At 51.7% G+C, this 24,521-nt stretch overlaps 1 protein-coding gene across 1 annotated transcript; it reads right to left on the bottom strand.

The window, feature by feature from the left end:
* Window positions 1-753: 753 nt before the first annotated feature.
* LOC109310426 (fibulin-7-like) lies at window positions 754-15,404 on the bottom strand. Its single transcript, XM_019535541.1, has 9 exons — window positions 15,009-15,404; window positions 13,984-14,109; window positions 12,448-12,604; window positions 8,978-9,148; window positions 8,134-8,259; window positions 7,392-7,514; window positions 6,462-6,599; window positions 5,206-5,344; window positions 754-1,780 (listed from the first exon to the last, which is right to left on the bottom strand). The coding sequence occupies exons 2-9, from the start codon at window positions 14,053-14,055 to the stop codon at window positions 1,420-1,422; spliced, it is 1,287 nt and encodes a 428-aa protein (XP_019391086.1). The 5' UTR covers window positions 14,056-14,109; window positions 15,009-15,404; the 3' UTR covers window positions 754-1,419.
* Window positions 15,405-24,521: the final 9,117 nt, after the last annotated feature.

A 24,521-nucleotide genomic window follows, 5' to 3' on the forward strand; every position in this document is an offset into this window, starting at 1 on the left:
CCAGATTCTCTGTTGATGAGCAAATACCAGGGCAGGAAAGGATTCCCCTTTGCAAGGGTTCCTGAGACTGCAGAAGCTGCTTCAATGGAGGAGATGCAAACACACATGCATGTGACACAAAACCCATTCTCTCTGTCTGTCTATCTCACTCATACACACTCACAGTCAGGCCTTCTGAGCCCGCTCTCCTGTTATTTTCCTTCTGCTGCAGGTTCTGCAGGCAAGAAATATTTGCCTGATTGACAGGGAGAGGAAAGTCTGGGCATTTCTGGCATGCCACCTCGAGGACACTGTGTTCCTATCAGTCGTAATGTCTGAGGGAGTTTGGCAGGCAGGATTCTTTAGGATAGTCTCAGCCAGATCTCCTCAAGCACTTTAAGGATCTCAAGGCACTTAGCAAAGCAGGTCAGACTCATGATTGCCACTAGGAAATCAAGGTGCAGGGACGGGAACCCCAAATTGGTACCAAAGCCTGGCTTAGAATTGCTTTGCCTGGTCCACTGAGCTACCTGGGAGGGGCTGGGCTGGTGTTAATGAGAACTCCCTGGCACAGGGAAATGGCCCATTACAGTGTGCTGAGCCTAGCAGCACCCTAGGCTGTCAGTCAACGGGTAGAGAGGAAGCACTCCTGGGCAGTCCCCACCGCTGAAATGTGTTACCTCAGATGGATGCTCTCTTCCTCCCTTCCAGTCTGGTAGGAAGTAGCTCTGGTTCCTGGCCAGGGGCTGGGAAGAAATTACTAGAATGGGCTTCTTGAAGACACGCTCATTTTATTACTTGTTTCTATGGATACAAAGCAAAAACCATGCTCCATATGCATCCTGCTGTCGCTGTCCCTGTACCCTCCATGTGCTCCTGCTGGGTAGGTGCTTTTTTACCTAAATGCTGTGTGCGTGTGTGCGTGTGCGTGTGCGTGTGCGTGTGCGTGTGTGTGTGTGTAAGTAAGTGCAGGCGAATACCTGGAGCATTGGTATGTAAGGGCAGCTCCTGTCTGAAATGTGATGACCCTGCAGGTTCAGATGTCAGCAGCAGGTTTACCTCTGGGCCAGTATGGTTGCCCAAGTAGGGCCCTTTTTCACTTTCTTTGTCCCTGGCTGTTCCCATTTCTCTCTCAAAAACAGACGGGGCTGTTTCCGTCAGCCCCCATGAACTGTTCCACAAAGCAATTACATGTAAACATTACCACTAGACATGAGCAGGAAGTTAGCAAGCTTTAGAGTGAGGTCTTTGGCAGGCAAAGAACCAGGATCTCCAGTGAGTTGTGTCCTACCGAGAAATGTGGTAGAAAGTTAGCATCCCCTCTACCGATGTCGGGCTGGAGCTGCCAGCTTGGGTGGATAGCAGCGAGGCCCCCATCTGTGCTCTGAGGTGGATGTCCAGTCCTCCTCCTACCCTCACTAGCTAGTCGGGCAGGAGGGCTCAGAACTCATACTGGGAGATGAAGGTCATGACCCTGAAGATGTGCTTCCCAAGAAGGACCCTCCGGGCAAACTCACTCATTTCTAGCTCCACTTCCAGGACAGCTGGCCCTGCCACTGGGCTGGTCAGGATGAGCTCACCAGTCTGCCGGTCAGACCGCTGTACGGCAAAGGTGCTGTGGCCTCTCCCACCTGTGATGGCAAATCTCAGGCTGTCGCCCACAAAGCGAGTGGTGGACATCTTGAAGAGGACCCTGGGCACAGTGCGGTTGGACTGGAGAGGCAGGTAGTGGAAGGAGATGGAGTTGGCGGCAGTGCGGCAGGCCTTGCTGTCCATGGGGCAGGGGTTCCGCTCACACTGGCTGGGAAAGGACAGCAGGGAGAGCCTGGTGAGACGGGGCATGGCAGAGGGGGCAGGTGGGCTCAGTTCTCTCTCCAGGAGAGTTTTACTTGAAAAGTACAATTATTTAGTACTTGAGCTCATTAAAGCGTTAACAGCATGAGCCAGGGCTGGACAAACCTCCCCCACAGCCTTGCTAAAGCACCCCAGTCTCAAACTAGAGCCTTCACTGTACCCCATGACATCTAGCACTGTTGGGGCCCTTCAATCCCAAGCTGCAGTCACCTGCTATTCTAGCCCAGGTCTAAAATGCCCACAACTAGGTCAATGCCCACATCTCCTTGCTACCCCAGCCCCGGGCTTCTCTCACAGAATTTATGTCAGTGCTCCACAATCCTGACTTGCGATCCTCCTGTTATCCCAGCCCTGAGCTCCCCCTTTCTACCCCCATTTGCACAAATACACACATGGCTCCAGCCAGCTCTCCTGTGCTGGTCTGCTGAGCTCCCTCCTGCTCCAGTTATTGGCTGCCCTGAGCAGGGACTGTCTGTCACTTCTTAAGGACGTGAGGTTCTATAACAAAGTCACCGGCCTCCTGGGGGTCTTATGTTCAAGTCACTCAGCCAAGTCTTACAGTGCAATGAATGGACATCCAGCTACCTTTCTTTTCAGCTGAATTCTTCTCACACCCCGAGTAACCCGGCTGAGCTGAAAGCCTAAGAGACATGCTCTGAACAAAGCTGGCCTAGGAAAATCCCAACAGATTTCAAGGATGCATCTCTGCCACAACATGGTGCCTTTTAGCAGGACTCCCACTCTCCTTCACATATGCAGAACAGCACCTGAACCCAGTACCCTTGTATCTTCCCAGTGTCTGTTGTTTTGGGTGCCTCTGTTCTGTGGGTGACTAATCTGACTCATAGAGGTGCAGAGTTTCTCTCAGCTGCAGCTGCAGGCAATGGTGCTCAGAAAACCTGAAAATCATGTTCTGGGGACTGAGTTTTCCCAAGAGCTCAGAGCCAGATTTCCAGTCCTCCCAGCTTCACCAGCTCTTGTGAAAGTCCAGCTGCTTTTTTAGTTACATAAAAGGGAACTGGGCACTGGTGATAACCCAGACCTACTCTCTCAAATTAGGGTCCCACAAAGCATGGAACCCAAAGGCACTGGCCATTTTAAAAATCATCCAAAGATTTCTGGCATTGTTGGCACATCCCACTCTCAGCTAGGCTAGTAGCACGCTCCCAGCAGAACCCCATTCCTATGAGTGCCATGACTCTAGAATTACACTGATACAACGGAGAGCAGAATTTGGTCTCAAATGACAAAATATGGAGCCCAAAGAGATCCTGGAATGACGACCTGCTTTTTCCCTTCATCCCTGCTGAGAAGATGACAAGAGGGTTCACATGTAGGGACCAGAGGCAGCTTGTTGCCAGAAACTGTGATCTGTGCTCATCTCCCACTTCAGCTGCAACAGAGGAATAAACTCCATCTAGACACAAGGTCAGAACTCAGTAAGAAAGGGAAAGAGCTCCCTGATGCAGTTAAAAGAGGGCTTGTCCTGGGTCTACAGATGGAGAGAATTCATCTATCACAGAGAGGAGCTGATGTTATTCTTTCCCTTCCCTAAGCTAATCAGTGGGGTGACAGTAGCCCAATAGCACTCCTCTGGGGCAGCTTTGGTGAGTGCTAAATAATCTGGGACTACAGATAGGCCAGAGGGCTTCTCAGACTAACAGCCCATTGAGCGAACATGGTTAAAGCTCACCAGTGGGACAAAGTCCAGCTGCTTTGACTCCCCAGCTTCCCACTTACAGCTAGGCTGCCTAAGGACAGTAAAATGAAGGGCTGTTTGGTTTTGATATTGAATTTCAGCTGAAGGAGCTGCACAAACAGACTGGATGTTTAGGAAATGCCAGCACCTCGTCCTGCTTTGCAGTCTGAGTTGTCAGGTGGCTGCACCCCGGGGGCTCAGTGGCTTATTGACATTTGATAAAGACTCAGGAAAGCTGAGGTGAAAACACTACTGCCTGACCAGTGCTTACAGTGGGGCTTTGCTTGGCATAGCCCCATTAGCTAGATGCCCTTGCCGGAGCATGACTGAGTGTTCTCGGTGGGCTAGAAAGTGCAAACATATAGACTCTTGTACTATGATTGATCCATTGATGGGTTACACAATGCAGCTACCAGGCCTGCTACATGACTTTACTTCAGGGGCCCTTGTCTGCCAGGCAGGCCAAAGATGGAGGCAGAATGGAAGCAGAGGGTTTATTGGCAAAGGAAAGCAGAGCCGTGGATGACTGGCTGGGCAGGGCCCACCTCTAGTAGCATCAGCGGAAGGTATGCCCCAGGACCCTCAAGCTTCTCTCTGTACTGGTTGGACTTATTCTGATACAAGCTGGCATTGGATTTATGGCACATTATAACCTGCCTAACATCTGATTCCCCAGGTTCCTCTCAACTATTTACCAGCTGCATTGATCCTCCTTTCCCACCCCCACTCCCTCCAGCCCCGGGCCTGTCTCCTACCCACTGACTCTTCAGTTTACATCTTCACTGACTGCCTTTCTTGCATGCATACCAGCCTCTGGTTTCTTTACTATTCATTCCATTCAGGAAGAGCACACACACCAACTGCAGATGCTTCCTCAGCCTGACGAAGGGTATACCTAAAAGGCTTGCTAAGAAGAATTTTTCCAGCTATTTGAGTTGGTCTAATAAAAGATATCAGATTTACCCAAAGAACCTTGTCTGTCTTTGCCCTCTTGAGGACACTCTTTTCCTAAAGCTGGTGTTGAACCAATGCTGTAGCAGGACACGAGGGTTGCTGCCATACTGGGGTCAATTCAGTAGGAAATGCTTTCCCCTGCTTCAAGGCTATTTCAGTGTTACAGCAAGGCATTGAGGGATCCTGGTGCAGGACCATGGGATGGAGGCAACACGGGTGGCATAGAACCATGTGGACTTTGGGCTGGCTGGCTGTCGGTGCCTCAGGCACTTTCTGCTGCAGCCTGAGAGACTTTACATTGCTCTGTACTTTGGTACAAGTTGCTGTGGCTGAAGGTACCTGGCTGCCCTGTGTGTGAGAGCTTTGTGCAGGGAGTAGCTGGGATTCTTCTCTTTGTCCCCAGAGGTGATAAATATAGGGGGTCTGCCATGTTTAAGAGGTAAGCCAGCTGTACCAGCACCAATACTGCTTATGTCTGCCACTTGCAGGCAGTCCAGGGTAGGAGAGATGGCTGGGAGCACCTGGCCTTTCCCAGCAGGAGGCACTGTAGAGACCCCTCAGGAGAGCACTGCTGCACCTGTTCCAGGTTCTACAAGCCGGGCAGGCTGTAGGGAGTGATGCAGGGGAGCTCTGAGCCCCCCCTCAGCCTGCAACACAGAGCGTGTGAAGGCTGGGTGCTTCTGTGGGTGATCACTGGCTGCATGCAGAGAAGCACTTACAAGGCAGAGGTCTTGATGTAGCTGGTGTTGTGCCGAGGCTTGGGGCACTCAGGGCGCACACATCGGAACCCTCCAAAGACATTCACGCAGATCTCACCGCGGCTGCAGTTGTGCTGGCTGTTGGTGCATTCATCCACATCTGGCAAAGCAAACAGAACCCAGAGCCTGGACTGAGCATGGTGGGGACTTTACTGGCAGGGGAAATACCGTGACTACTAAGGCGGTTTTCCTAGTTACTGGGGGTAACTGCTTTTCTGGTATGGGGTAGTACTCTCAGAAGTAATCTATAGTTAACCTCCCATTTTCATTTCCAGTGGGAAGATCCTGGCTTTATGCCCACTTTATGGAAATGGGAGACTCCTGTGTAGCTTGCTTCTGTGGTCATATGGCTGAGGGCAAGCGAAACTCCAAGGCATCCGAACCCCAAACCTCCAGGCTTGGGCCTGCATGTAGGATGCCTGCCAAATGATTTGGAAGCTTCTGAAGCCCCAGGTGGGGGTGGAGGATGTTTGCTGGTAGTAGGGCCACTTATGGGTTGTGAATGACTTACAGATTTGGAATTGATTTGGCTTGGAACATTTTCCTTGAAAAAACAAAAACTTTACACAGCAGAGCCAGGGCCCAGTCGCACCTGTGCTCTGCCTGGAGCTGCTCCTCACGGGTATCTGGATAGTCCCTGTTGGGCCAAGCTGTTACATACAGGTCAGTTCAGTCCCTGCAGGGGAGCATGATTGGTCATTTGATCCTGCCAGACCCTGGCATATTTTGGGTCCCTGAGGGGCTGTGAGCAGGATGGCACCAGGATTAAGTGTGGTGCTAAGTCAGGGCACATGGGCACCAACGGAGGCTTCACAATGAACATGATGCTGAGCTAAGTGCTTAGGAGGAGGCCATGGCCTAGGACTGAGAGTCAGAAGGCTCCCTGGGGCTGGACCCTTGGGAATCTCGGTGTTCCCCTCGGCACCAAGTTGCAGCAGGGCAGTAGGAGGTGCTGTGCTGTGGGCAACGGTAACCATGATTCAGGAGGAAACTCTTGCCTATGTCAGGGCTGATGTCAGAGGCACCAAACCACTAGGAGCTTTGGGGGTTCCCCTTCTCAGAGTTGTCAAACCAGTTGTTGCCCCGGGTGGTCAGAGTACCTTGCACTGACATGCAACAAGGGGCCACAACAGAAGACAGTTCTGTTCTTCTGCCAAATCCCAAACACTCCTGGTGGGTGACAGATTCCCTACAAACACACAGAGGAGGTTTCTTACCATTGCAGGTATTCAAGTCTGTGTTGAGCAGGTAGCCCTGGGGGCAGATGCAGCGGTAGGAGCCTGGCAGGTTGACACAGTCATGAACACAGATACGGGTCTGCCACCTGGACTGGAACAACTGGCACTCATCAACATCTGGAAGCAAAGCAGAAATGCTGACCACTAGGGCATGGAGATGGCTAGAAGTGATGGCAGCTCATGGCACAATGACCACTTTCAATAGGACAGCTCCCAGCTCAGGCATTCATAGCCTGGCCTGCGTAGTGTCAAAAATGTCCCTCTGCCTTTGCCCCACAGCCAGGTCCCCTGGCATATCCCAGTGCCACACAATAGGCTCCCTTCCGGCATTCTCTCACAATGACTATGCTCCTCCTGACTCTGACAAACCAACTCCTTTGGGCACCCATGAGTGCTGATCCCACTTCCTGTGCAGGTAAGGTGAGCCCCAGGGCCCCACTGGTGCTGGGGATCCTGCTCTCTGGATCGAGGCAGGGATTGGGTGGGCATTTCCCCCTGGTTACCCTCCTGTCTTCAGTGTCTCTCATTGTTTCATGGGGCTCAGGCTCCTCCTTTCTCCACACAAACTGGACATTCCCTATTCTGACCACCCCAACCTTTGCCCCACCGCTGATATTTTTTGCAGGGAAAACAGTCCTCATGACTCAGCAGGGGCCTGCCACCACTGGAGCTGCTCACCTTGGTGGCCCCAGAGCAATGGTGCCTCCCTCAGCACAAGGGACACCAGCTTTCAGAGTCACACAGATCACATGAACGCAAAAAGCCTGCAGCAGTATTCATGGGCCTCAGTAGGGAGTGGACCTGCAAGGAGGCCACAGAGCGAGGAGGCCTTGCAGGCCAGGGTTGATGAGGGAGAGGGTCTTGTAAGAGAGGTGGGTGCTCAGGCAGCTACAGGGGAAGCCTCTTTACCTTGGCACACGTCACCAGCCTTCATCTGGAAGCCTGTGTCACAGCTGCACTGGCGGGAGCCCAGCATGTTGTCAGCACAGCGGGGCTGCCGACTGAAGGAGGAGTTGCTGAGCGTCACCCAGTCTGCGGCAGCAGGAGAAAGATGGTGGTGAGTTTGCCTGGCTGACGTCATGCTAGAGGGTTGGGGCATAGGCTGAACTGGACTCTGCAGCCCATGCCCAGGTCAGGGGAGGAGTTCAGAGGTGCAGAGTCCCAGCATGAGCCACAACACATGCCTTGCCAAACACACTGATTGTCCCAGGCATGGTTGTCAGAGACAAATGGCCTCCTGCCTCCTGCTCTGGTACCTTAGTGAGGGCCAAGGGCAGAAACCTTCTGCCCTGCTCTCCCCAGGGTGGACCAAGATGTCTGTCCCTAACATGATGCCACCACTTAGGAGGATGGGAAGACAGCTTCAGTGAAAGCTAGGTTGGGGTCAAGGTTATGGGAGAGTATGGCTGGAGCAGCAATGGGTCAGGATGGCAATGTGGGAGCAGAGCTAGATGAAGAGCTAAGCCTGACATGGCAAGGGGTGACAAAGATCTTGGCTGGGATTGACAGAGCTTGGGAAGATGCCTTGGGCCCTGTCAACTTCACCTCTTCCAGGATGTCGCCTTGGTTATCCAGCAACGCAACACTATGGGAATATCCAGGCCTGTGCTGCCCTGTCAGGAACTGTCTGGGATGACTGCTGAAGACTTACAGGAATACACTGGGCTCTGGCAGTTGCTGCCTGACCAGCCGCTGGGGCACAGGCAGGTGTAGCGCTCAATGCCATCTACACAGGTCCCGCCATTGGCACAGGGGTTGCTAGCACAGTCATTGATACCTGATGGGGAGAGAGAGACTTTCTACAGACAGTCAACAATTTTGAGTCTGGGGGAAATGTTAACATACAGAAAAAGAGGTGACAGGGGCAATGTGTTTTTTTAGTGCCCTCTTTGATGCCTCCCCTTCTGATCCAGTCTATAAACACCTGATGTACTATTACCGTGATGTCTGATCAGCACTGCAGATACCTCTCCCCTCCTATTCAGTCTCTCCAAATACTGGTCCCTGTAAACATCTTGATCTGAACCCCTCCCCCAAGCTGGCTCTGAGCTGTGTGCCACCCTGCAGGGGAGCCATGGGTCTGGGCGCAGGCCTTTGGCAGGGTTGGTGAGAATTTGTGGCAGGGTGAAGGCTCAGGTCTCATTTGAGACGGAATCTGCTTTGGAGTGATGCCTTGCAGTCAGTGTGAGGTGAAGCTGGTTTAGAAGGAAGTCTTGGCACCCAAGATGGCATGGGATCTGCTTTGAGTTGAAGGCTCAGGGATGCTGTGAGGTGGCAAAGCCCTGTGCCCAGGCCAGGGTGAAATCCATTTTGGGGTGAAGGTTCAGGGTTGATGGGAAGTTTGAACAAAGGGCATCAGTTCCCAGCCCCTGGACCTGCCTGTCCCCTGTGACAACTCCCACCAGGGAGCCCAGCCCAGTCTGCCCCCCTCCCATCTCAGGTCTGCCCAGACATGAAGCCCTGAGTGGCTCCTGCTTCATGGGCCAGCACTTCACTTTTGCAGAAGGGCTGCTGCCCACTCCAGGTCCGGTTGTCCAGGCAGGTGCGCGTCTCCGAGCCCACCAGGTGAAAGCCAGCATCGCACAGGAAGTGCACCTCATGCCCCACCAGGGCTTTCCTGCCCAGCTTCCTGCCATTCATGGGCACTGCCAGGTGAGGGCAGCTGTCTGATGAGACACAGAAAGGGGGTAGGTTAGAAAAGACCCAGGCCCTGCTCACCTTGGGCGTCACTGCCTGAGCCCCCACCCCCGTCTCTGAATGGGGAGCAGCAGAGCCATAGGGGGACCCAACGCATGGCTGGGCGGTGAATATCAAGGGCTATAGGCTGTACAGCAGGGACAGGACAGGGAGGAAAGGCGGGGGTGTGGCGCTCTACATTAAGGAGGAATACACATCCTCATCAGGTAGCACAGAGTCAGAGGAGGTCTGACTGCTCACGTAGGTTCCTAGCCCAAATACAGGACCTCCATCTAACCCAGAAGGTGCCCAGCCCCACCAGGGGAGACGCCTTGATGGACCTGGTGCTGGCCACGGGTGACTACCTGGTGAGGGGGCTGTGGGTGCTCGACCACCTGGGCGACAGCGATCATCGCCTGCTGGAATTCACCATCCAGTGCAGGGTGGCAAAGGCATGCAGTAAAGCAGTGGCCCTAGATTTCAGGAGGGCAGACTTCAATGAGCTAAGGAGAATAGTCGGGGAGGCACTGAGGTCCTGGAGGGGAGGGGAGCCAGGTGTCCAAGAAGAACGGTCGCTCCTTAAGGAGACGATCCTCCAAGCCCAAAGGGAGGTAATCCCAACATGGATCAAAGGGAGCAGGTGGGCACACAAGCCCCCATGGCTCACCAAAAGCATCTGGGAATGTCTCCTAGCTAAAAGGGAGGCACACACCCAATGGCAGGGAGGGGCCATCACCAGGGAGGACTATACTGCGGTTGCTCAGGGCTGCAGGGGGGCAGTCAAGAAGGCCAAGGCGAAGATGCGACTGGGACTAGCTTCCCTGATTAAGGACAACAAGAAGTCCTTTTTTAAATACATAGGGGCAAAAAGAAGGTACCGGGTAATGTGGGGCCCCTGCAAGACACGCTAGGAAATCTGGTCGTCACACCAGACAGCAAAGCTAACCTATTTAACGATTTCTTTGCCTCCATTTTCCTGAGCAGGGATCAGATCAGCCCCCACACCGGGCCCCCCTCAGGCCCCAGGGAGGTGCACCTAGGCCAAGGGTCAGGGAGGATCTAGTCAGGGAACTTCTGGAGGGACTGGATGTATTCAGCTGAAAATTGGTATGCACTTAAATATTTTATGCATTTAAGATCACTCGCATGATCAGGAGGCAGCAGGGCAGGCCCTATGAGGAGAAGCTATGGGACCTGAACCTGTTCAGCCTTCACAAGAGAAGGCTGAGGGGGGATCTAGTGGCCTGAAACAAACTAGTCAGAGGGGACCACCAGGCATTGGGGGAGTCACTGTTCCCCCGAGCACTGCTAGGAGTGACCAGGAATAACGGTCACAAGCTGGCAGAGGGTAGGTTTAGGTTAGATATCAGGAGGCGCTACTTCACTGTCAGGGCGGCTAGGACCTGGAACCAACTTCCAAGCGAAGTGGTGCTGGCTCCTACCCTGGCGGTCTTTAAGACCAGGCTTGACAATCACCTTGCTAGGGTCGTTTGACCCCAGTACTCTTTCTTGCCATGGCAGGGGGTCAGACTTGATGGTATGCTCAAGTCCTTTCCGACCCTACTAACTATGAAATTATCTCCTGTGGAAGTGATCTGATGCTGCCTTATTTATCCATGTGAATGAGCTGCTCTCTTCCTTGGCTCCACTGGTCCCTGGTTTTTGGTGGCTTGGTGGTAATTTCTTCTCAGGCTCTTCTGGAATAGCTGCCCCTCCTGGCATCTGAGTTCCCCTGCTTACTGTGAGGAGATCTGACCCACCCTGGGTGATACTGTGGCAGCTGGGCTAGGGACCACAGAAAACCTCCTCCCCTCCTCCCTCTGCTGCCATACAGTGCCACTCTCCCACCACTAATGCAAATACTGCAGACCCAGCAGAACCAGGATCCTTCCTAAGAACACCTGCGGCTCCTGCTCTAGAGTCCCTCCTGCCATAGCCTTGAAGCTTGCCCTAGCTGTCAGGGCAGCACATGCAGAGGCCGGCCAAGTCAGAGGGGCAGAAGGCTCCCCAGGATCCCTTGTCAGTAGTCCTTACACCTAGACTCCAATTGCTTCTCAGCCTTTTGACTGAGATCAAGGAGAAATACTATGATCACCAGGCTGAGATCACCTTGAATGGTATTTTGTAGTTAAGGGTGGACTGCAGGCAGCCCCCCCATGACAGTCTACTATAGCCTCCCAATGGGAGGATCTTGGCTACATGCTTTACATTTATGGAGATGGGGGACTTTCCCTTAGCTTGCTCCTTTGGTCTTTTGGCTAAAGGCAGCTGAGACTCAGGAACATCTGAACTAGGCCTCCAGGCTTGGGGCATGCATGTAGGATGTCTGCCATGGATTTGAGAGTATCTGAAGCCCCAAGCTGAAAAGTCTGGGAGGGAGGATACTTGCCGGTGGTAGTGCTACACAGACTTAAATGACTGAATTCTGCTCAGGCGACAGAATTTGGAACTGATTTGGCCGATTTGGCCTGAGACAAAATTTAAACAAACAAACAAAATTGATTGAAGAGCACTTCAGGCTAGACATAAGGAAAAGCTTGTTTACAAGCCAAGTGCCAAGGGTTTGGAACAGGCTCTTCCCAGAAGTGGTACAGCCGCCCACGCTGGCGATCTTCAAAAAATGGCTTGATGCCCATCTTTCTGGGGTCATCTGACCCCAGCAGTATTTCCTGCCCAAGTGCAGGGGGGCTGGACCTGATAATCTCTAAGGTCCCTTTCATCCCCTAACAACTATGAAACTATGAAAAAACCCAACTAGACTCCAATATCCATGCCCTGGCCTGCTATCTTAAAGCCTGACAGTCATATTGGCAGGGCAATGAAGGCCATCTCTAAGCTCCCCTGAGCTCCCTGCAGGGCAGATCATTCAGGACCTCAAGTCACTCACTGGTAACCCTGCTGGTCCTTGCAGTGACTGCATCCAATGCCACTCACTCTGAGGGAGGACTCTACACAATTCTCTGCTGGCACAGCACTCTGGGAGTCAGGTGAGCATTGCACAGTGACAGTCCCAGGTGGTGTTTGTTGCCAGTAACAGCTGGGCACCAGCATAGCATAGCTGGCTACTGGTTACCGACCCAGGTGGCACTTGTAGCTGGTAGTTGTCAGTTCTGCATGGCACTTGTGGTTGGTAGAGACTAGACTAGGCTGGCACTGGGTGCCAGTAGTCACCGGTTTCCTGTGACACCAGTGACTGGTAGTGACTGGTTCCACAGGGTGCCAGTGGCTGGTTTTTACAGGTCCCAAGTGGTGCCAATGACTGGGAGGCACATGTGCTGCCTGATGTTACCGTTGTGTTTGGTGGCTTGTTTGTGGACGCTGTTCTGCAGGACAGTGAGTTGCTTCTTGAGGTTTCTCATCCCCTGCAGCTGGGCAGCCTCCTGGGTAGACAGCAGCTTCTGCATCTGCCGAATGGTGCTCAGCACTTGGCGCTTACTCAGACAGCCCTGGGAGAAAGCCCATGTATCCGGAAAGGGGCAGTTTTCAGCAGAGTCTGTAGAAGTCCCCCAGGTGACAGTGCTTCCTGTTGTGACCTGGGAGGTACTCTTTCCCCCCAGCCCCCTACACACACCCTATGGAAATCCCTGCTAATTAGATCAGGTTTCCTTAGAAGCCCAAAAGGGACAGATTCTGGCTAGATGTGCTCCACTGGCACAAGTAGCTAAATATGGCACACAGCTGGCTCCTAGAGGCTGTGAGGAGAGCATATGTATGCATAACTGTTGAGAAGTATTGTGGGGTCTGTGACATAGTGTGGTATTGGAGTAGGGTGTGGGAATGTGTGTGGCGAGGGGTGGGAGAAGAGTGCAGGGTTTGTGGTATGGGGCAGACCTCTCATGTGGTGTCCAGGGAAAGTGAAGATGTGCCTGTGATGTGGTGCTCTGTGAGGCAGGGCATGTTTGTGATGTGATGTCTGGTGATGGCATGTATGTGTGTTTGTTATGGGGTATAGAGGGGATTGTGATGTGGTATGATATTGGGCCAGGGTGTGGCAATACATGTGGCCCACGTAGGTGTGTCAGGGATGTGTGTGGTGTGAGGTGTCCAGAAAGGGAGGGAGGGAGGGAGTGTGCTTATGCTGTGATGTGTGCTGAGGCGGAGTTCATGCTGTTCAGGGCAGGGGCTGTGTGATGTGGAGCACAAGGAAGGAGAGCAAAGAGGTGTCTGTGTAGGAAGGTTTGTGCGGTGTGCAGGCCAGCTAAGCACAAGGGCCCCTCAGGCTAGTGTGGATAAAGCATACCCATTTCTGTAGCCAATGGCATACAAAGGTGGGATGTGGCTAACATTGCAAGTGCCTAATATCGCATGTGCCTAACTTTGACCCCCACAACCCTGATGAGAAGATTTCTGTTCACAGCTCGCTCAATGGGTGCTGCCCCTGGGTACAACTCCAGTCAAGCTTGAGCTGTAGCAGGACAAACTGACCATTCAGCCACCACACAGCACAAAGATGAGGTGCAGGTCAGGGGAGGGTGGGCAGTGTCTGTGTGTGTTGTGTGGAGTGGGGAGTGTGCAGTGTGTGGGCAGCATGAAGGGGAAGTGTGAGGTGGTGCAGGGAAGGCATTAGCACCTGGGTAGTGAGGGGAGTGTGACTGTGTGTGTGCAATAAAGGAAGGGAAGGGTCTGTATAACAGTGCAATGAAGGGGGGAGTGTGTGCACATTTGTGCCTGTAATGAGGAGTCTGCATAGTGCAGGGGGTGTTTTTGTGTTCAGGTGTGGGGGGATGTGTGTGGGCTTTGGCTCCTCCCCCTGTGACTGGACTTTGTGCCACAGCCCCTGGTATTCCCTTCTAGTGGGCCCTGCAGGTTCCCTCAGCCTCTTTACCTGGGCACTGCTGAGGGGCAGCTGCAGGAAGCACAGGGCTGCCAAGGCTGGCACCGTGAGGAACAGCATCATGCAGGAGCTGGATCCAGAAGCTGACTCCCTCTACTGCTGCCTCCCCTGTGGCTGCTACAGGAGGGAGACAGTAACTTGCTGGTGGGGACTGGCTCCAGCAGCCCCATCCCCTTGGCTCTATCTGCACCTGCGTGTGTGTGGGCAAGACACGTCCTGGAGGCAAGAGAGGGCAAGACAGGTCCTGGGCTTTCCCTCCCAATATTTTCCTGTGCTTTGTATTCTCACCTGTGAGTAGTGAGTAGCAGATAGTATGTTATTCACCTTCTCTGCAGCCATGGCAGCTTACAGGGGCCTCATCACCTACCTACCAGAGGAGCTTCACACAGACACTATGGGGATGCTAAGAAACTGCAGAACTCCCCACATTTTGGTATAAAAGTTGGCACAACATTTTCCACCCCCTAAGAGGGCTGTCCTGGACCCCACTCACCCTTTTCTTCCCCGTCCCTCACCATGACACTGCCCTGGTAAACAAGGCTCAGTTTTTCTGTGCCTAGACAAAGATGAAGCTTTGGGGGGATGCCTTTCCCCACCTGCCTTGGGCAGACCCAGGGTGGGCTGGGCTACTGTCCCAGGGTACAGAGGCTGCTCTGCATCTCCAAGGCTGGTGTTGAAGGACAGCTCAGCCCTGCTCATTTCAGAGGTGTCCTCATCTTAGGGCCTGCGTCAAAACAAGCCCATCCTTAGAAGGGCCTTACGTTGGGGAGATTCTTTTTCCTCCCATCCCACCCTCTGTCCAGGGGAATTTGATTGCATTTCCCCTCCTAGTCCCAGAAAGGCAAGAGGTTGAATCTTCTTCCCCTGGGCAGGGGCCAAACAAAGAGACCTGCCAAAGATCTGCCCTCAGAGCAGCCCTGGGCAATGCTGCTCCCCTCCCTTCCCTTGTTGCTGGAGAATGGGAGGGAGGGGGAGAGGATCCCGGCACTGAGAACAAAAAAGAAAGGCACACAGACCTAGACGGCTCCTGTGGAGTCTCCTCAGGTCCTGCTCAGCTCCTGCAGCCTCTGGGAGGTCTGGGATGAGAGGAATAACCACCCCGTAGCCGAGCTCCCAGGGGCCTCTCCCTGGTGCGTGAAGGAGGGAGAGGCAGTCAGTTTGTTGGTAAGATGCAGACTCCTCGCTGCTGGCGTCCCTTCCCTTCCTGCCTCCCGCCCTCCCCACCGCTCGCTGGGATTTATCCTCTCCGAATGCGTGTGTGTTTGTTGGTTTTTCCCCTGGCTAAGGCGGAGGGAGGGCAGCGAGCGGTAGGAAACTTTTCCCTTGGCACCAGCACCAGCCTCTCCTCTCCCTCTCTCCCTCTAGATCAGAAGGTTACAGGCCTTTCATCTGTTGAATCCCTTGCAAATGCTGCTCCCACAACCAGAGAGCAGCTTCCCCCTGAGGGACAGTGTCCTGTGATGGCCCATGAAGTGACGGGGGGGAGATGGTGTTACCCCATGGCAGAAGCAGGGGATGCCCCCTCCCCTCTCCTCCACCCCTGTTTTCATTAGCAGTTCCTGTGTCATCTTTGTTCTCTAGTTCACCCTCTTACTACATAGCCACTCTACCCCTGGAGCCTGTTGCTGTCTCACTGGACCAAGCTGCTGCATCCCTGCAGCACATGGGAGTCTGTGGCATGATCCTAATCAGGGCCTGATCCAAAGCCCCTTCTAACCCACTCCCAGACTCATGAACGACACGTGGGCCCAGCAGCTGGGGGCACCGCGGTGGCAGGAGTGCAGCAGCGGTAAGTGGGCAAGCTCCCGCAGACGCGTCCAGCAGTGTTGGGGCCGGGGGGTGGGGAGGGGTGGGGAGTGCTGACCAGGATTCGGCAACCACCCACAGATGCTGCCGGCAGTGTCCATGGTAGCCAGGGGGATTGCGGACTGCCTGTAGACAAGCAGACAACCGAGGTGGTGAGTGTTGACCGTCCACAGGCACTGCCAACACTGTCAGCGGTGCCTTTGTATAGGGTGTGCACCACTACACTCAGGGGGTGCATGTGCATCCATGTGCACCCCCTATGTATCGCCCCTGCCCAGGCTGTCACTGACTTCATCCACCTTTGGAGCAGGCCAGAGGCCACAGCTTCTTCAAGGCATTTGTCTGTACTATGCCATGAAAATGTGTTTAATCACATCTAAGCACTACCAGGGTAAACTGGTGCCTGCCACAGGCTGGCAGTCTCTGGGAAGATTGTTGGAGGTCTGTGGAAAAAAGAACAGGTAGCCCAAAAGTTAATTTATACAAATGTTGTTACAAATGCACTGAGAAAGGGCAGAGATAGGGGAAAAAACAATAAATACTTCAGTAAATGAAATAGGATGAAATAACTTGGAAGTGACTGAGGCATCAAGCTCCAGTTTAAGTCTGTTCAGCAATGGAGATAAAGAGAAGTTTGAACAAGAAGGCCCAGATTTCAAAGTGCTCAGAACCCATAATCCAGGCCAGATTTTGAAATGGTCTCAGCTTCCTTTTAGGCATCTAAATAAATGCTCATTTGTCAGAAGTGCCTACAATCCCCATTGTGATGGTTATGTTTAGCTTTTCAGAAGAGTTGTCCCCACCTACCCATACCAAGCCTCTCATTTTGTATTCCTCAATATATAAAAGCACTCCTGGGCAGTATCAGTGCTGGTTAGAGCCTCGGATGACAGGGGATGGTAGAGGTAGGGCTTTTGATTCAGTGCTTCACAGGATTTTATTCTTATTTAATTAGGGTTAACTGGGCTGTGAGTGGCATGGGCTGGAAACTGATTGATGGACCATAACATTTTTCTCTAAGGAAAAGTTATGGAAGGAGACTAAGCACTGGGCTGCTGGGATGTCTCTAGGGAGAAACCACAGGGAAATGTTGTCTTATTTAAAGATGTTATAAATGGTCTGGAGGAGGATGAATGAAATTCATGAGAGAGATTGGAAACCCCAGCAGGGCAAAAGGATAAGATTCAACTTAAAAATGCACATCAACATATTCAAGGGAAGGAAAATAAGCAAGAACACCTGTTCGGGGCGGGGGGCGGTATGTGTGGCATGGAGATTCCTGAGAAACAACAAGGAGATTCAGAAGCAGGAGAGTTTGCAGTGAGACCTGATAGCAAAAAGGCCAAGTGTACTTCTGGGTGGGACATAGAATAAATAAGTCTTCTGTCTATGGCTTTGGAGTGACCACATCTAGAACATCTAAACAGCTGGTGTTGGATCCGCATTGCCCAAAATATACTGATAAATTAGAGGGAGTTCAGAGATGAGCAGTAAAAATGCTTAGGGTGTGGAGGGGCTGCCTGATGTGGGGAGCTCAGAAGAGCTGCAGTTTGCCAAGAAATGAATGAGGGGGCACTAATGTTGGTCTATAAATATTTCAAGGGTGTAAACAGGGAGAGTTACTCTAAAAAGGGCTTGCATAGATCAAAGCAATTTAGGCTTAATGGCAGGGACAACACCCTCCCAGGGAACTCTATGGCTAGGGACAGACATTCAAAAAACCTGAGCCTGAATAGATTCAGTTGTTGCAGGTTAGTCTAACCTCCAAAGCTAGGACTGATTTGGAGGTGGATGGACATTCCCTTTTCATTCCAGAAATGCAGGCACATGCCTGCAGTAGCTCAGGCTAGAAGCTGGGAGGCGCTAGATCAGCCCTCGTGTCCTTTTCACAGTGCTGAGTTGGGTGCGGGGGGGGCATGTTCAGGCCCTGGCAAGATGCTCTGATTAGGGAGGGGTCCCCCCAGCAGCCCAGCAGGGAGTTGATAACACAGTGTTTATCACCCCTAACTCAGTGTTTATCAGCCCATTATGAAAACAAGAGCTTCTCTCATTAGTTTAAGCTCTTCTTAAACAATTTTTTTCCAAGGGAGAAATGGAGGGACAGAGAAACGTTACTAACTACCTGTTGATTAGTTCTCAAAAGCCCTAAGCCAACACTGTCCTGTCTGCCTTTTTCCTGTCTCCCACAGCACAGACCATAACCAGCATGCGGTATGCTAGCTAATGCTAAGAGGTGTCTATGTAAGGCAGAGGAGAGAGGAGAATCCCTGCTTCAGCAGGGAGTGGTGAAGGGGAGTGGGGGAGCAGGAGGAGACCAGGCAGATGCCCTGTACATGCAGTCTCTGCTGGAGCTGGAGCTGCAGCCAGGGAGCAGAGGGGAGGGGCCACCCCAGCTGTCTGGAGCAGAGAGCCTTGCCAAGTACAGAGAGCATGCCAGGATGCTGGGGGAATGTTTTAATTTAAATCAGGAAGGGGTCTGGGACAGCCATTGCATAAACTGGTTGAGCCAAATCAGTTAAGTTTGACTTTTATTAGTAGATGTTTTTACTACATTCAACCAGATTTATCTCAAACTGGTTTTCAGCCATTTTCAAACTGGTTTATGTGCACTGAACATCTGTTATGTTCCAGGTTTAAACCAGTTTCTGATCACTTAAACCAGTCTGTGTGTAATGTCTGTCCCTAGCCTATGGAATATCCTCCCAAGGGCAGGGACAAAACCCCATCACTGAGAGATGTGGAAAGCTGGATGAATTTACAGCTGGTTTAGAGAGAACCCTGTTAAATGCACAATAAAGGATGGTCCTGCTAGCCAGGGAGCTGGGCTAAGTGACATCTAAGAAACTCTCTGTCTCTAGATGCTTTGATTTGGGTGCTTCATAGGGACCATGTTGTGAACACCTTACTCCCTTTGGTGAGTTGTGCCTTACCTGGGTGACCTTGTGCACCTCAGTGGAATGACTTGGGTAAGGAATTGCTCACAAATATGAAAAAGGGCCCCGGAAGACAAAATGCCTGATTTTTGGCCCAGAACTTGTGGCCTCATTGCCTTGTGATGGCTTTCAAATACTTCTAGGCTACCTTTTTATGTCAGATTATGATGAAGTAGTAGAAACATAGAAATTGCTATACTAGGTCATACCAGTAGCCTCTCCGTGGGCTCATACCAATGGCCCATCCATTAGATCACAGCAGTGGCCTTTGTGTAAGATGACACCAATGCCCTTACCACTTAATGTCTTGAGTGGCCTTTCTACTAGATCCTGTCATTATCTTCTCCCCTCCAGCATTCTCCTCCTATGAGGCATCCCATCCTCACAATGCCAAAACATGTTGTGGTGGGGAGAAGTTTCACTTGACATCATACCTTTGCTTATCCTGGAACACCAGTGGTCTAGCTATAGAAAAAAACCCCAAAACAATGAATGCAAAAAGAAACTCTGGGCCAGTTCAATCCTCAGGTGAGGTTGTGCTGGAACTGCATAGTCAGGGTCTGCTGCTCCCAAATGCATTTAGAAGGAAAATCAAACACAAGAGTTTTAGCAGTGAGGATACTTAGCCCCTGAAATTAACTCCCAAAGGAAGCAACAAATTCTCCCATCTTTTGATGTCTTCAAATAATGACCAGCTGCCTTTCTCAGAGATGAACGGTAGCCAAGCACAAGTCACTAGGTTCTATGCAGACATTTGAGGGTTTTACAGAAGTCCAGGCTAGATAATCTAATTGTCTCATCTGATCTTAAACACCAAGAGTGACTCAACCAACCTGAGCTGTCTGGAACAAGACCCAGTTGGTCTGGAGGTCACACTGCCTTCCAGGAGTATAAATACAGTGTATATGTACTGAAGTGTGCTAAATAGCCCATTAAATGTGGCTGTGGGAGCCTGAAACATGCCCTGGGAAAGTCCCTGGCACTGGGGGCTTTGTCTTTGCAGAAGACTGCATTGCAGTCATGCCAGAAGGGGAAAAAATCTCCTGAGCCTTTCATGTGTGTGCCTGTGTTTACCACTGCAGCAAGTTGCCCATGGAGATGACTTCCGGGAGTGCCAACCTGCTCCTGAGGGAGGAATGTGTCTGGATGCCATTACTCCTACCTTCTTCTTGGCCCAGCTAGGCCAGGCTGAGCTGGGAGTTCCCTCTGCCTGGCTGTAGGGCAGGTGTTGAGCTGAGCTGCTTTGGAAGCATCTCCATGCCAAGTTCAGTGGCAATCTTCAGCTGGCCAGAAAGAAACTCAAACTCTGACCTGCTCTCCAAGCTCAGCCTGGCTCTGTAAGTGCTCCCCAAGTTCCCGCTGGAACTCACTTCCCTCCCTTCATGTCAGAATCAGGCAGGTTTTCACCCACAGAACTGCGACTAGATTACCCTCTTACAGAATGATACCAACAGACTTTCATTTGCTGGGAAAGGAGAGACAATGAGGATTAGAGACAACGGAGATAATGAGGGGAAGTCCTGCTCCGACTGTGGTAGATGAACAGTAGCTATGGGAGAAGCTGCAACACATACTCATTATGCATGGCAGTATCATCATGGGGTGTAGGGACATGGGGCTGGCAGGGACTTCCTGGGTGGCTGCCTTTCCTTATCACATGGGATCCTGGCCACTCATACCCTCAGAAAGGGGCAGTGCCTGTGGCATGGGCCATCTCTCTAAGCCCTTTATGTAATGTAACTAGAGTAGGGTGAGAGGCCTTCACCCAGCCCTGGATCCCAACTTAAAGGGGTACTCCCCAGGAGTCTTTGCCATGGCAGGCGCAGCTCAGAAGGCAGGGTAAATATGCATCTTTAGAGACTAACTAAGAGAGAAACAGAGAGCACTTGATGAAGTGAACTTAGGTTCAGGAAAATGTGTGCTTTCTCTGTGTCTCTTATTTAGTTAGTTTATAACGGTGCAGCCCTGCCGTAGGAACTGGGCAGGTGCAGCTAGGTAGGTGGAGCCCCATGCCCAGCAATGTATCGGGGGTGTGGAATGACGCCATGGGAGGCACAGGCCTGCCCCAGGGGTGGGGGTGCAAATGGGGCACCAAGAGGAGCTCCCTGACTAGTCTGCACCACTGCTTGTCCCACAGTAGGAGCAGCCCAACCTTGTGCTGCTACAGCAGCAGCAGTAGAAACTGCCACACAAGTAAGGACAGCCTCAGCAGGACTCCTCTTCCCTCTCCCTTCCCTCTCACCCAGTGGTCAGATTAATTCCACTGCTCGCCCCTACCCCATGTGCTGAAAGAGCTGGCTATGCCTCTCTGTCTCACCCTATTCAACATGGACACCCTGCTAAAGCTGTGTCAACACCGACTTAAACTTGAGGTTTCATATAGTATTAGAAAAGTCTGCATTTACTAGTTCAGGTGTTGGTGAAAATGCCTGCAGGCAGGTTTCTTACTGGGCAGCTCTCATGGTGGGGAGGGAAGAGTAGGAGTCACTTTCAGTGGGAATGGCATCTTGGTCCCCAGGAGATGCTGTGCAGGGTTCTCAGTGTGTTTTGGGGGGTCCTTGCCAGCCACTGGCATTTTAATTCACAAAGCACAGAGCAGGTCAGCCAAGGGTTAGCTATCTATGCAGCTATGTTTCCCAGCCACAAAGTCCCCCTTCACTGTGTTGGGACACCAAAGATTCCTGCACCACTGTAGCTGGTGACCTCTAAATCACTCCAACTTTCTAGGCAGACAGGAAGTCCCAAACCTACTTTACACAGCAGTGGCACAAGGGAGTGACTGCCCATGCCCTGGAATTAACACCTGCAGACAGGCTTTGGTACCCTTAACCACGACGGAGTCAGGACCAGCATCCCAGCAATCCTTGGAGGGGCTTCAGTACAGACTGTGAAAGATCTGGGACACTTTGAACATTCCTGGTGTGTCCCAGGTGTTGATCAAGCATGAACCTGTTTAGCTGCACTCCTGTGATGAAGTCTAATGGAAGGGTAGGTTTGTCAAGAGACTGGAATCAGCCAAACTCCTCTTCACCATGTTCCTTTTCCATGCTCGCATATGCTATTCATTAAAAAACCCATGTCAGCTCTGAGTTAAAAGGCACCTAGACAGCATGGATGGGAAATAAGGGAGCATCTGCTACGTGTGGGCATTCACCAAAGGCCTTCTGGGAGACTGTGACCCTCTTAAGCCAGGCTGGGGGATCCTAGCACACCAAAGCAGAGGGGATTGTTAGAGGGGGTTTCCAGCTGTACCATTCCCTGCCCAGGGTTATTGGAGAAAACATTCTGCCTTCATGTCAATGCCAGAGGCTCTGGAAAAGAGCACAGGATGAGAGGCCTTCAGCCAGAGTGTTTTTGCCAACCGTCCTCAGGGCACTGGACACTATGTCTATTCAACAGGAAATAACCGCTCCATTCACGTGGGATGTTCAGCCTGTCCTTGCATGTCAGCTCCCTAGAGCTGCCTGTAGTATAAGCAAGAGAAGGACGCCCTCTGCAGACAGTATAGCAGTTAATACATATTGGACTTACACAAATGCTGCTTTCAGGTCCAAATGCTGCTTTCAGGTTTCTGTTCATAGGATTTGGTTTCTACTGCTTAACCCTCCTAGCAATGATCAAGACCCCCGTGCTGTGCAGTGGGCCTGACCTCAGTTGCACTGCAGCCCTCTGCTGTGCTGCAGAGTTCAAGAGCTCATGCAGCAGCTTCAAAATTATGAAGAAAGAGAGAAATTGTCTGAGTTGAGTTTGCAAATGAAGGTCCTTCAGCCACTTCACCTGCTAGTGGAGTCAGCTGATTACATAGTGTGCCATAGGTGTCACAATTGGCACCATAGATGGATAGAGGATTGAGGTAGAGCTGTTAAGAGTGTCTGCATGTCAACTAGTGTCCTTAGGTTCCTCTCATGCTGCCTCAGGAGTGAGGCACCAAATAGATCACTAGGTCATTTTCAAAAGAATGTCTTTTTAACCATGAAAGCTAGAAACATAGAACCATGTCCTCAGCAGGTATAAATCAGCCTAGCTTTGACTTCAATGGGGTTGTGCCAGTTTTCACTGGCTGAGGAGCTGCCCTATAGCTTCTTTTAAATGAGCCTTCAGATTCTGGAACATAATTCTCAGTTGTGTATTCCTTGCCAAGCCCTGGGACTGTGTAAGCCATGGGGCATGTAGCAGGACTGAGCCCCAGGGAGAGCTGTGACATCCTCTGGTGGCTTCATGATACCCGCCCTGCTCCAGCTCTCTAGGCACCCTCCATTTTGCCCTCTTGCCTGCCATGCCTCGCTGGCTTAGCCTACTGCAGTATCCCCATAAAGTAACAGGAGCCTCTGGCTCCTTGCTACTGGGCACAAAAGTAAAATGTGTATGGTCCCTGTAGGCATTCCCTTTACCCATGTCTGCTGCTTGGAGCTGCAGCATAGCAAAGGAAAGGAGCTGCTAATAAAAGCAGCAAGAAGGGTGTGTAAAAAGCTTGTGTTTTCTCTTGGGTTTTAGAACCCAGGGCTAGGCCTCAGGATGCCTGTGTTCAGTTCCTGGCTGTGGCATGGGCTGGACTGCAGGGCCTCTGGAAATTCACTGCTTTCTCTGTGCCTGAGTTTCTCCATCTGAAAAAATGGTGAGATATGTTTTGTACTCATCACCTGAAAGGTTCTGCAATTCTGTGGGTGCAGGGTACCAGGCAACGCTGCTATGAACTATGAATCCTTCCCTTCCATTCCAGTCCAGCTCTGGTGGAGTTCAGGCTCTTAGTTTTGCCTGGATTAACCAGTCTGCAGATGATCCCAGCGTGGCCTGCACCTCAGAGGAAGACGTGCAACAGTGAGGGAGGGATGGTGGGGAGAACAGGGCTGTAAATGCAGCATCCCAAGGGATGAGTAGCCCTCCTGGTATGGGCAGGGCTTGGCTATACAGAATATGAAGGGGTTTGGTTTTGAGACTACTAGACGCAAAAAGACCCTGTGATATTCTCTGGCCAACAAAACACAGCTTGTGATTCCTGCTCACCCCACAGAGCCTCCCTAACTTCTGGATCAAGCAGTGGAGGAAGGACTACTCAGCACATTACAAGTTGGCCAAGGATGAAAACTGCATTTATGGCCTCTCCTTCTGCCTGGCAATTTGGGAGCAGACATGAGTCTAGGATACAGCCCAAAGTCACAGACATCTCAGAACCTTGTATATTGAATAATATACTGTAACTTTAGCCCTATGGAGCAGCTAGGGTGAGAGTCCTGGTCTTCTAATTATAATGATTAGACAGCATTCCTTGGGCAGTGTAGCCTCCTGGCAATGGGATCAGGTGAACCTAAAGTATCTAATGGGTTAAAAATGGGCTGAGGGAGAAGCTGGGTCTAAGGATGCTGTTATGCCTATCCTACAACCACAACCATGGCATGGGATTCCCAGTTTTGCAGTGCTGTGGCGGTCTTTCTGCTTCTCCCAGGATCTGGCTCAGTTGATACAGTTGATACTTGGCTGATACTGATTCCCTCAAGCCAGAGTTGCATCAGCCTTGCACTGTGGGGTTGTGCAGGGGAAGTTTTCTCCACTGTAGCTAGTGCTGTTGTTTCTTAGCCTTAAAGCTGCTATTTTGCTGCTCCTCCCTACTGTCCTGGAGGCAGGAAAACTTCTACAGCGATTGTGCTTTTATTTAAGCCTCTCCCCCACCCCCACGGAGTTGATTCATTTCAAGTAGATGATGCTTGTCATCAGCTTGGAATCCTCCAGCTCCCTTGTCTGCCCTGCCTGCACCGCACCGAGCTGACCTTCCAGATGGGCAACTCATCCCTT

This window comes from Crocodylus porosus, unplaced genomic scaffold, assembly GCF_001723895.1.
Source record: "Crocodylus porosus isolate Cpor-Errol unplaced genomic scaffold, CroPor_comp1, whole genome shotgun sequence".
Lineage (NCBI taxonomy): Eukaryota > Metazoa > Chordata > Crocodylia > Crocodylidae > Crocodylus > Crocodylus porosus.